Below are 13,009 nucleotides of genomic sequence, written 5' to 3'. Positions count from 1 at the left end.
TCACCCACAGCAAGTCTATCCCGACTACAGAAGAGTGTCTAGAACTAGCCTGTTTTACTGTAATGATTAAACCCCATTCAAAAGAGGAAAAATGACAGTTCCTCTTCTAAAGTTTGCAGCTGAGAAACATTTAACAGCCTTTTCCTTCTCGGCCTCTTTCCACTGGGTGGGAAAACAGGCTCCCTTCTCTTTAGGATGATGTCAGGCTGGTGGAGTCCAGCCTCCAGGAGTACATGAGAAGCTGTCAGGCAGCAGAGGCTCTTGGGGGTTAGCGTCTGCTGAAGGGACCCACTCTGCAATCTGCCCCGACAGAGCAATAGAGGCAAGAGAGGAATTTCCAAGTCCCTCCTTTAAACACCCCTTTCCCCCAAATTATCTCATGCAACTCCCACAAGTGGCCCGAGGCCACCCAGCCAAGTTGTAGGAGAATCAGAATCCCAGGTCTTGCCTAACTCCAGAGCCCCGTAAGTGGAAGGGCCAAGCTAGAGAGAGCTCTGGAGGCAGGTGAGTGGGAGGCAGGAAGGAGTAAAGACCTCCTGAGGGCCCCCGATTGCTCCGGGCCAGAACTATTTATATTTTATAATAAAGAAGGCAACAGAGTATGCTGGCCAACTGCCTGGCTTCAAAGCCTGGCTCCTAACTATAGAACTTTGGGCAAGTTGTTTTATAGGATCATTATGAGGACTGAATAAGTTAATACATGGAAAAGGGCTAACCAGGGCACCTAACACCTAGTAAGTGCTGCCCAAAGCTAACCACGGTTTGCAGCAGCAGCAGAGAATGGGGCAGACTGCCAACAGGGCTTACCTTTGGGGTGTGGGACTGGGCTCAGAAAGAAATGTACCTTTGTGTTCGGCTCTGTTCGATTATTTATTGAATCATTTTTTACAATAGGTGTCTATTACTTTTTTAAGAATAAAACAAAGTCCTAGTTTAAAACTTAAAAATTAACAAGCAGGAAAAAAAAAATCCTCGGAAAAGTTTCATCATTTCTTGGCATTTTCTATTCCTCAAAGTATATAAAGGATGTTTCGACTGTGAGCCAGGAGTTGCCAAATAACGGATTCATTAATTTATTTTACAAATATTAATGGAGTGCCAGGCACTGTTCCAGCTGCTGGGGATTTAGCTCGAACAAAACAGATCATCTCTGCCCTTCTGGAGCTTCCATTCTACCTGATTTTAATTAATCTGCTCTGCACCCCTCAAGGATGAGCAATTTACAGAGGCGGACCAAGGCGGCCCAGGGAAGGGAAGTCACTTGCCCTGCATCCCACAGCTGGGAGAAGGGCTCCCAATCTTCAGGGCCTGGCTGCTTCTACCACTGCCCAGGAGGGCAAGGCTGCGGATGGCAAGTTTGGGGCTGGCGTCCCCGAGAGGAGAGAAGCAAGATGAATGAGGAGGTGTGCACATCCAGGCTCCAAGCTTCACTCTGCATTACTGTACGCACCTGTGCTGGGGGAGAAGCGTAGCTGCGAGCAACAGTGGAGACCAGACGGTGGAGTTCGGCATCAGTGAGGCTCACAGTCCCCCACCTCACACCCAGCCCTGAGCTCTGCCCACCTGAGTCCCGGTGCACCTCTCTGCCTAGAGGCTCAGCTCAGCTTCAAAACCCCCCTAGTTGTCAGGCCCGAGCTCTAGGATGGGCAGGAGACCCCGGGCTCCCCTTAACCCGCTCCCCAAATTCACCTGCCAGAGCTTGTACTGAAGAGAACTAGTTCTCTTCAGCCTCCAAATTCACTCCACTGGCCTCCCTGAGGCAAGAACCTGAGTTCCCTAAGCTGGGGTGAGGCAGAGTTTCCCCAGATGCTCCCCTCCCCGCCAGGGCACCCAAGGATTCCCCCCACCCCACCCCTGCCCGCGCAGGCAGAGGGGCTGGTCCCCGCCCATGACGCTCAGGTGGAACCCACGGCTGATGGAGAGCCCCTGGCTGCAGTGGCCACAGTCAAAGCAGGGAGGGCGGCCAGCACCCGGTTTGTCAGACTGGCCCAGGACCCGGCAGTTCCTTGTGACCCTCTCCCGAGAGGTGGCTCTCCATTCCCAGGCCTGCCCAGTCAGGAGGGTGAAGGCAGGCAGAAACAGCACAAAGGAGGAGGAGGGAACGGTTCTTGGAGTCTAAGATCCCAACACATAGATGAACGGGGACCAGAAATGGTTAGAGATCCAGAGACACACCAAGGAGAAAGCCGGAGACACACAGAGGAGCAGAGACTTTGTGAGAAACACACGGGCACAGACCCGGAGGAAGGGAGAGCCGCGCAACCGAGGAATCTAGAGGAAAACACGGGGCAGGGACCTCAACGGCTGCAGCGAGGAGCCCGGGACACACCTCCCCGGGCCCCAGCGAGCCACAGTCCCACAGCAGGCCACTCGCAGGGCGCGGGGTGGGCGGGGGAAGCGGGGGGATCGGCGCGCAGGACGCACTCGGGGACCGGGGAGCGCCGGGCGAGGAGCGCACACAAAGAGCCAGCCCGGCCAGCACGAGCAGGCTCCGCCCGTCCGCTCCGTGACTCCGGCCCACCCCCCACCCGGGACTCGCAGCAGACACGCACGGGGACCCACGGCCCACCCGCGCGCCCGGCACCCCGCCCCAACGCGCCCCACCCGGCCCCGGCCGCCCGGCGCTCACCAGCTGCAGGCAGCAGAAGGCGACGAGCGTGCAGCGCCCGCTGCACTTGCCCATGGCTCCGGGGGCCGCGCGGGCCGTCCGCCGCGGCGCCCCTCTAGCTCGGCGGCCGCCGCCTCCTCCGCGCCGCGCGGGCTCCGCGTCCTCCCAGCTGCGCGCCCCGGGCGGCGGGGCCGGGCGCCTAGGGCCGGGCCCGGGGGCGCCGGGTCCTCAGGGCTGGGGCCGGCCGCTCGCGCTCCGAGTCCATGGTCCGTCGGCCCGCGCCGGCTCTGCCGCGCCGCGCCTCCTTTGTCTGGCCGGCCGGCCGCCAGGCGCGCCTCCTGCCCCGGGGCGGCTGGCGCGGAGCGCGGAGCGGGGAGCGCGGGCACCGAGCGCGGCGCGGCGCAGAGCAGCACTGCCCAGCTGGGGCAGCCGCCCGGGCGCTCGGCGGCCGCGGCTTCCCGGCCCCACCACGTGGCTCCGCCGCCGCCGCCGCCGCCGCCGCCGCCGCCGCCGCCACCGGGAGGGAGGGAGGGGCGGGGCGGGGCGGGGCGGCCGCCGGAGCAGAGAGGAGGGGAGAAGGGGTAGGGAAGTGCAGGGTGGAGGGAGAGACCGGGAGTGAATGGGAAGAGCGCAGGCTTGGGGGCTGACGGCCCTGGGCCAGACCCGGACTTCACGGCTCACAGGCTGTGCGACCTTGGGCGCGTCACGCCCCCTCTCTGGGCCTCAGCTTTCTTAGCAAAGTGGGAATAACGTCTGCTTCAGAGTTGCCAAGAGGGTGAAAAGCAGTTGTGCGACTAAAGCACTTAGCCCTGTGCCTGGCCTCCTGAGGGTGCTGGAGCACTCCTACCTCCACCCTGTTTCTAGGGCGCCAGGGTTCCAGCCTTGGCCCTCTCTTTCCACTCTGGTTCCCAGTTCTGCTCCTCATCCCAGCCTCCCTCCTGAGTGTCTGCACATGTTCGTCCTTCCCTCTTTCCTTCTACTGGCATTTACTGAGCCCCGACTGCATACACACCCCTGGGGGACCCGGAATCCAGAGATGAGCACTGCAGCGCTGTTGCAGAACCCGCTGAGCTTCCCAGTCCAGGGGACAGACAAGCTCCCAGAGGTATGAGGATGAGATGCCTGATGGCAGAGACAGAGGTCCTCCCAAAGGGCCGTGGCCAGCCCCTAACCCCCACTGCAGTGGGTAGAGGGAGTCAGAAAGCAGAAGACTGCCTTCTTCCAGATGCCTGGGTGGCTCAGTCGGTTAAACGTCTGCCTTCCGCTCAGATCATGATCGCAGAGTTCTGGGTTCGAGCCCCGCATCCAGCTCCCTGCTCGGCTGGGAACCTGCTGCTCCTCCTTCTTGTGCTCTCTCTTTCTCTCTCAAATAAATAAATAAAATATTTAAAAGAAGGAACAGAAGGGGCGACTGGGTGGCTCAGTCGTTAAGCGTCTGCCTTCTGCTCAGGTCATGATCCCAGTTTCCTGGGATGGAGCCCTGGGTAGGGCTCTCTGCTCAGCAGGAAGCCTGCTTCTCTCTCTCCTTCTCTCACTCCCCCTGCTTGTGTTCCCTCTCTCACTGTGTCTCTCTCTGTCAAAAAAATAAATAAAAAGAAGAAGAAGAAGACTGCCTTCTTAAAAACACCCTGAAAAGCACTCAAACTTCCAAACACATGCCAAATCCATTTCATCCTCCCTACCTCCCTCCTAACTTCCTATAGTCACCTCCGTAGTTCACATCACTCAGGTGGGAATCCCTGTGTCATCCTCCGGGCTTCTCTGTCCCATCTGACCATTCTGTGAATGGTACCTTCTTACTAATATCTATGAAATTCCTACTGTGTGCCAGGCTCCCGGCTAGGGGTAAGGGGATGAACCAGTCTCTATAGCCACTGAGAGAACAGTCCAGCGAGGGACTGTCATTACAACAAGAAAACATACACATAAATACATAATGACAGACTCTGATGAGTGCTCTCAAGGACAATAAAGGGTAAAAGAGAGCATAAGGGGGCACATTCCAGGTGTGGAGACCAGGAAGGGCCCCCTTGATGAAATGGCGTTAATACTGAGACGACAATAGGAGGGAAGGAGAGGCAGAGGGAGGAATAGTGTTTTGGCAGAAGAAACAGAACATTGCCAACTCTCCCTGCCCTCTCCACTCTAACTAGCCCTTCTGACCCAGAGAGCAGTGTGATGCAGATCCAGACCCGTGGTTCTGCATCCAGACAGCCTGGGTTCCAGTCCCAGCCCTGCCACTTGTATGCTGCTCACATAGTAAGCACTCAAATGCATTATTATGATCTCCTGGGACCAGCTGCGTAATTGGTGGGGTCCGCTGCAAAAGGAAAATGCAAGGCTCCTTGTTAAAAAGCTGAGGATGACAACCCAGTGGAGCATGAAACCAAGCCCAGGGAGGGCCCTGCATGCCTGGGGAGACTGTGTACCCCGGAAGCCAGAAGCCAGCCCATCTTCTCCCCAGACTACTAAAATGATCTCTTCACTGTCCTCTCCCAGCCATTCCTGGGCATGCTGCTGGATATTTTAAAATACACAGGATATTCCTGGAGTTGAAACTACATGTGCTGAGGTTTTCACTTGGAATAACAGGCGGAGGTAACAGTGGGAACTTTCCTCAGCCATGTTTGGTAAGTAACAGCTGTGTCCAACCAGGTGCTGTGAATAGACGGGGGCTTCCAGGAGTCTGTGAAGTCCCTGAAATAATATGCAAAGCTTCATGTGAGCAGATGTGCCTTTTTCTGGGGAGAGGCTCCACGGCTTTCATCAGATTCTTCAAAGAGTCTGTTTCCCACAAAAGAATGAGAACTAGCCCCACGAAGCCTCGGCCCAGATGTAATGGTTCTCTAGCAGATCCTCTTTGGGGCCTCTTCCAGATAGAGCCTCTGCCAGCTTCCTCCATGACCTTAACAATGCAATTCAATAATATTAACAATAATAGCTACCATGTATTGAATGCTTACTCTAGCCGGGTGCTTGACATATATTATCTCATTTAATCCCTATAATAGCAGTGGGGTCCACTGGGGCTGTAACCAGCCCTTGCCAGCTCCCGGCTGGATCACATCATGCCTGGGACACCCTGTTCCAAGGCCTGGCTGAAGCACTCTTAAGTCTGTCGCCCGGGACAAAGGAGGGCCTGTCTGACCTCAGCAGAATTAGCTTTTGGCCCCCGGTCATTCCACTGAGTCCAAGCCTTGCCCCGATGAAGCCACACACACACCATGACATCTTCCAAGCTTTGCATGTTTTGTTCTGTCTAGAGAGTGTCTCCCATCTAAATTCTTAGCCCAAAGAACTGGAAATTTCAAATCTCAGCTCAACTGTCACTTCCTTTCGGAGGCCTTCCTTGACCCCCTGTGACCCAGGGTGGTGGCCCACATTTGGGCTGGCAGGGCTGGCAGTGGTCTGTGCTATCTCCCTCAAAGCTTTTACTGGGATTTACTGTAATTATCCAATTTCGCTGGTTTCCCCCAATAGACTGTGAGCTCTCTGCGGATAGCAACTGGGCCATGTATTATCTCTATATCCCACCGGGCTTGGATGGTGTCAGGAGTCAGCAAATATGGAGTGAATGAATGATCTTCCTGGCCCCGGGCTTCAGCACACCTCATGCCCTCTTCACCCCCTGGAAGTCCAGGGTTCTTAGGGGGAAGGCAGTCTAATTGTAGGAACAGCTTTGAAAGACATGGGGGGAGGGGGTTCGGAGTAGGGGATGACGTCCAGAGGGGCTGGTAATAGCCGGCATGAAGGATGACTAACCCCTCAAGTAGGGAAAGACTGTGGGGCAAACGAAGCAGGATTTAGAAATAAATGACAGAGATGATTCAGAGCATAGCCACGCTTCCTGAGTGAGGAGGCAGAATCATGGTCAGCCCTGGAGAGAGGCACAGGAGGGGCTGCTGTGGGCCTGAGATTTACCAGGTGGTAAGGAGTTCCTCCTTTGCCCTAAACCAAGAAGTCACAGGGTCTGAATCTTCCACCATAGTCCTTCTGAGGGTTAACACTGAGAGTTCCAGAGAAAGTTCACTCATGAGATAGCTGAAATGTTGAGCCTATTAATTTCTCCTTCTTCCCCGGTAGAGGAAGGAACGTGCTCACTAACGATAGTTTCTGGGGTATTTTCTGACACCAACCAATTCTCCAACACTGGCTGGTTGTCCAATGATTCACTTCAGTTCGGACACTGACTACCCAGAAGGAGTGCAGCCCCGCAGCTAAGGGTCAGTCCCGCAAGACCACCCGCACTCCGCAGATTGCCAGTTGCAGTCTCTGGTCACCCCTGCTTCTCACCAACCAGCTCTAAGTCGGGCGTCCGTATGACCTCCTGCTTAGTTTCCATAATTCACTCGTGAACAGCTCACAGAACTCAGGAAGGTACTCGACTTACCTTTACCGGTTTCTTATAAAGGATACAAATGAACAGCCAGATGAAGAGGTAGGTCAGGCGATGCCTGAAAGGGTCCCGGACACTTCTCTCTCTGTGGGGTTGGGGTGTACAACACTTCCAGGGTTCACCAGCCTGGAAGCTGCTCTGGATCTCATTGCTCAAGAGATTTTATAGAGTTCAGTCCGCAGGGCCTCCTCAACCAGGTCTTCCCAGAGATGAGTGCGAGCAGCTGAAAGTTTCCCCTCTTATCACTCGGTCTGTCTGGTGACCAGCCCCATCCTGAGTCTGTTGGGAGTCCTATCCTAAGGTCCCCTCCTAAGTCCCCTCATTAGAAAAAATACAGATGTGATCCAAGGGGACTCAGAAATAACAAAAGGCAATCCTATCACTGAGGAAATTCCAGGAGTTTTAGGAGATCTCAGAAATGGAGACAAAGACCAAATATATTTTATATGATATCACAATAGCTTACGTCTCTTAAGCATTCTGGGTCCTGTTCTGAGTGATTTTCTCTGCAGTAACTCATCAAACCTCCCAACACACCTTTAAGGTAGGTGCTATCATCATCATCATCCCCTTTTTCCAGATGGGGAAACTGAGGCTCAGAGAGGTTGGAGCACTTGTCCAGGGTCACACACACAACAGGGACATGGCAGAATCAAGATTTGTCCCCAGGCAGAACTACTTGACCTGTAATATTCCTGTTTCGTTCCTTGCGTTTTCAAGCTTTTCTTTTTTACAGAACCTGTTCTTCCAAAGAAATCATACATTTCTAAAACAACAAAGTGGAACTGCTCTGGTGTGTTTGGGGAAAGAGCATCAGCAGCCTGCTCTGTCGGTCTATCCTGACATCCTGCGAAGGCCTCCAAATCAGCACCTCAATCCAAGGTCTCTCAGGGACAACGTGGGAAGACTGCTGGCCTGGATGAGCTTCAAGGGGCCTTTTTGGAAGAGGGGAGAGACAAAGAAGGGGAGAACCTGAAGGGCAGAGGGGTTGTGTGAATTCTGTTAAGCCACACAGCACATTAAGAGAGCTGGATCTCAAGACCTCTGGGTCAGGTCCATGACTGTGCCAGGCACTGCCCTAGGAGCTCTGGAATTGAAAATGAAGAGGATAGGTGCCCCCAAGAATCCTCGGGATAAAGGTGTGGGGGTTAAGTTAGCACACTGGCCAACAGTGTGGCATCGTCTGCTGCTTCTTCTCTTTCTTCTTCTTCTTTTTTTCTTAAGTAATCTCTACCCCCAACATGGGGCTTGAACTCACAACCCTGAGATCAAGAGTCAGGTGCTCCACCGACTGAGCCAGCCAGGCACCCCCTCTGCCTATTTTCTTAAACCCGGTGGTTTTGTCCACCTGCCTTCCCTCTCTGGCCCCTGACGGCACCTGAGTTTGTGACTCTTGGGCCTGTGAGGAAGGCAGGACAGACAAGCAGGTAGTTACTAGCGATGCGTAGAGCGGCAGAGCACCTATAAGGTACAGAGCCAGAATGGTGGAGAGAGTGGTTAACTCTGCTTGCGATTAGGTAGTGATAAAAAACGTCAGAGAAAAGGTGGTGCTGACTCAGGTTTAGGCTGCCAGGCAGAAAAAGAAGTGCAGACACACAAGCGCCGAACAGCGAGGTGTGTTTCCGGAGCTATGACCTTCTTTTTTTTTTAACTTCTGCACATACTTTTGACCTCCTCTTGCCTCCTTACTGCCACCACTCCTCTCCAACCAACTGGCTTCAAAATCTCAGTTTTTAGAGCAACTCTTTTTTTTTTAGAGCAACTCTTAAAAGGAAAAAAAAAAATCTCTGCTAAGAAGGAATGGTTGAGAGAAAAAGGAAGAGGATGGAACAAGGTGTCCGTGAACCGGCAGGGTATAGGTCAGGAGACCCCAAACAGCTCGTAGGAAGTGTTGTCTCCTTGTCTGGGGCAGTGGGGGTCCAGAACCCCTAGCACGGCCTCTGTGGACAGCCAAGACAGATCTCCCTTTCCACTAGCCCCTGGTGGCCACATGGGCTTCTAGTTAAAGTCTGCCCTCGGGCCATCTGACCTGGGGACAAGGCATGGCGAGATGGCCCCTCCAATCAGCCCCGTACTTCGTACGCTGGGCCTTCAAGATGCTGTGCTGGAGGCTGCACTTGTCCAGGGGCCCCCCGGGATAGCAAGACGGCAGGGTGAGCTCAGGCCTCCTGACCCCAGGCCCTAAGAGGATTCCCAGTCCCCTGCTGGCTCCCCACCCCTCACCCAGGCATCCTTTCACAACAAATGATGCACTGAACCCTAAAATTACCATCTTAGAGTCTGAGGCAAAGGGCATCTACAACCATAAAACAGTGGAGCTGGAAAAGGGGTCTCTAATCGCGTGGCTCCCAGTGTTAGTGGGCAGACACCTGCACCTGAACCAGGGCCCCACACCAGCCCGGGCTCAGCCCCAATCTCTGCAGCAGGACCTGCTTACAGGTACTTTGTCATAGACTCCCCAGAGATTCTATGAGCCACTCGAGCCCTCTAAATCAATACAACACAGACATTTCTGAAATGGTCACCCAGCTTCTGCTTGCACACCTCCAGAGGGGAGGAACTCTCTAGGGTGCCATCCGTGGGCAGCTCTGACTCAGTTGCTTTCTTTGTTGTGTGCGAATCTGCCTTCTTTTAGTCCACCTCGTCTGCGCTCTGTACTCTGAAGCCTCCCAGAGTAAGAGCCTTTTCTCTTTTCCAGCGTGGCCATCTGATGTATGAAGACAGTGACCTGTCTTCCCTGGCTCCCACAACTGTTCCTCACAATGATCTTCTGAGAGGGTACCCAGAACAGGAAGCAAAGCCTCGTCAGGTATGGTCGTCCTCCTGTGCAGAGTGGGGAGAAACCTCAGCTGGCCCCCTTTCCGCAAAACCAGCCCAGAGCTGCCACGCTGACTTTCGTGACCCTTTGCAATCTGGCTCCAATTCTTTCCAAGGTTCCTACTCATCTGCATGCCCCCCCACCCCGCAACATGCTGTCACGGCCTTGTGCCGTGGGTCATTTTTGAACACAACCAATTTGTGGTTTCCACCATCTAGGCTGTACTTCCGGGCTCCCGGCTCCCTCCCCACGTTCTGATCCTCAGTAAAACTTACTCTAACTCCTCAGGCACTGCCTCCTCGCCTGTGGGTATGCCTCTGACGGTATGGATTAGATTCTATTTGAGTTGCTTATTTATATGTCTTCCTAAAACGAGGGCATGAGATGACACAAAGCGCAGATAAATGTGGTACCTTTTCCTGGAGTGTCAATTTTACTTGATGCTCAGTCATTTAAAACATTTATTAATGTAAAACAAGCACAGCTACATTAGGAAGCAGCACATAGTCAATTTCACTAGGAAAAAGGTAGGGGGACTGCTCTAAAAGACACTGGAGAGACAGGGTAGCCAGACACATGAAACCTGATTGATTCCAGACTGAAAAAATAGCTACAAAAGACATTTTTTTTTTAAAGATTTTATTTATTTATTTGACAGAGAGAGACATAGCGAGAGCAGGAACACAAGCAGGGGAGTGGGAGAGGGAGAACCAGGCTTCCCGCCGAGCAGGGAGCCCGATGTGGGGCTCGATCCCAGGACCCTGGGATCATGACCTGAGCCGAAGGCAGACGCTTAACCGACTGAGCCACCCAGGCGTCCCCCCCCTTTTTTTTTTAAACGGACAACTTTTTATTTTTTTAAAGATTTATTTATTTTCTGACAGAGAGAGACACAGCGAGAGAGGGAACACAAGCAGGGGGAGTGGGAGAGGGAGAAGCAGGCTTCCCGCAGAGCAGGGAGCCCGATGTGGGGCTTGATCCCAGGACTCTGGGATCATGACCTGAGCCGAAGGCAGACGCCTAACGACTGAGCCACCCAGGCGCCCCTATCTCTCTTTGTATTGAGAGGAGAAAGGAAGTGTATGTTTTGTGCATGGTAGGTGCTCAAGAAACGTTTGTTAGTATACTACTGGAATTAGGCTCTGTGAAAGTAGGGACCTTGTCTATCTGATTCACTCCTGTATCCCCTGAGCCTAGCACAATGCTGAGCACATGTAAATAGGGGCGCCTCGGTGGCTCAGTGAGTTAAGCCTCGGACCCTTCTTTTTTTTTTTTTTTAAAGATTTTATTTATGTATTTGACAGAGAGAGACACAGCGAGAGAGGGAACACAAGCAGGGAGAAGCAGGCTTCCCGCAGAGCAGGGAGCCCGATGTGGGGCTCGATCCCAGGACCCTGGGACCATGACCTGAGCCGAAGGCAGACGCTTAACGACTGAGCCACCCAGGCGCCCCTACAAAAGACATTTTTTAAAAAAGATTTTATTTATTTGACAGAGAGAGACACAGCGAGAGAAGGAACACAAGCAGGGGCAGAGAGAAAAGCAGGCTTCCCGCAGAGCAGGGAGCCCGATGTGGGGTTCGATCCCAGGACCCTGGGATCATGACCCGAGCTGAAGGCAGACGCTTAACGACTGAGCCCCCCAGATGCCCCTATAAAAGACATTTTTGATATGGGAGAAATTTTAATATGATCATTAGATGGTATTATGGAACTGCTGCTAATTTTCGTAGGTTTGGTAATGTTACTGTGGTTATGGAAAAAAATTCTTAGGACATGCTTGCTGAAGTATTTGGGAATATTTGGGAGTGAAGAATTATGATGTCTCTTACTCTCAGTAGTCATTGAAAGTTGTATATACATGTGTGTGACAGAGATAGAGATTATTGAGTTATTGAATATAGGTGGGACATACAGATTTTCACTATATTAATCTTCCAATTTTTGTTTGAAAATTTCAAAATAATAAGTTGATGGGGGGTCTTACATTTTAGATTTAAGGTAACATTTCAAAGTTATTGATTTTTATTTTATTTATTTATTTTAAAGGTTTTATTTATTTATTTGACAGAGAGAGACACAGCGAGAGAGGGAACACAAGCAGGGGGAGTGGAAGAGGGAGAAGCAGGCTTCCCGCTGAGCAGGGAGCCCGAAGGGGGGCTCAATCCCAGGACCCTGGGATCATGACCTGAGCTGAAGGCAGCCGCTTAACGACTGAGCCACCCAGGTGCCCCCATTTCAAAGTTATTAATTTCAACTCTCTCCTTCTGCCCCAGTTCATTCTCTGCTGTTAAGGACACTGAAGGGGAAAAATTTGAGAGGCCCTGGCTTTTGTTTTTCTCCCCACCACTCTGCCCTGGGAACTCCCAAAGAAACTGTATTTCTGGGGTGCCTGGGTGGCTTCGGCTCAGGTCGTGATCCTAAGGTCCTGGGACTGGGCCCTGCATCGGGCTCCTTGCTCCGCGGGAAGCCTGCTTCTCCCTCTCCCACTCCCCCTGCTTGTGTTCCCTCTCTCGCTGTGTCTCTCTGTCAAATAAATAAAATCTTTAAAAAAAAAAAAGAAACTGTATTTCTGTCATTTCTGTATTCTCAGAGCCTAGCACAGCGCCTGTCACAGAGGGGTGTTAAATAACTCCTTCCTGAGTGAGCAAAACCCCTGACTTAATAATATGCCCATGATCTTGGGAAACCTGTACCTCCTCTCAGTTTTCCGTCCTGTAAGTTGAGGTTGGACCCGATGACCTAAGCACCTGGAAGGCCCTTTATAGCTCTAGTACCTTTGGATGCTATCCCTGGGGTTCTGAAGGGAAGTCACAGGTCTTTTTTTCCTAAACAAAGCCCCAGGTTGTTAGGCAGAGATGATCACTGATTACAGTGGATCAACCTCTGCTCTCTGGCCAACATCCAAAGTTTTAGCTCAGCCACGGGCTTGGGAGAAGTGGGTGTAAGCTCACACAGACCACATGTCCGAGCAGAGGTTTCCTGGAGAGCCAAGGGATGGCAGGGGAAGTCAATTTGGCTTTATGCTGCCCTCCTGGCTATTGTTGTAGCCATGGCTAATGCTAGTGTCCTTAACCTTGATTTTAACTGCAATCACCTAAGGAAGCTTTAAAAAATACTCACGCTCACCCCGGAGATTCTGATTTAACTGGCCTGGGGTATGATCTAAGCATCTGGAGTTTTAAAGA

General features: G+C 52.6%; 1 protein-coding gene across 2 annotated transcripts in view; it reads right to left on the bottom strand.

Annotated features, from left to right (window-relative positions):
- Positions 1 to 3,096, bottom strand: part of NKAIN1 (sodium/potassium transporting ATPase interacting 1) — a 36,932-nt gene extending 33,836 nt beyond the window's left edge. The window contains exon 1 of one of the 2 annotated variants that reach the window (XM_064589597.1): positions 2,630 to 3,096. In XM_064589597.1, coding sequence (XP_064445667.1) covers positions 2,630 to 2,683 — 54 coding nt within the window. In that variant the 5' untranslated portion in view covers positions 2,684 to 3,096. The remainder of the gene's footprint in view (positions 1 to 2,629) is intronic. The other variant, XM_054513016.2, reaches the window with a different exon arrangement.
- Between the last annotated feature and the right edge of the window lie 9,913 nt (positions 3,097 to 13,009).

Source organism: Mirounga angustirostris, unplaced genomic scaffold (assembly GCF_029215605.1).
Source record: "Mirounga angustirostris isolate CCGP_5_RB_7025 unplaced genomic scaffold, mMirAng1.0.hap1 SCAF_4, whole genome shotgun sequence".
Taxonomy (NCBI): domain Eukaryota; kingdom Metazoa; phylum Chordata; class Mammalia; order Carnivora; family Phocidae; genus Mirounga; species Mirounga angustirostris.
The sequence above is the reverse complement of the archived record's forward strand: the minus strand, read 5'-3'. Positions and strand labels throughout refer to the sequence as shown.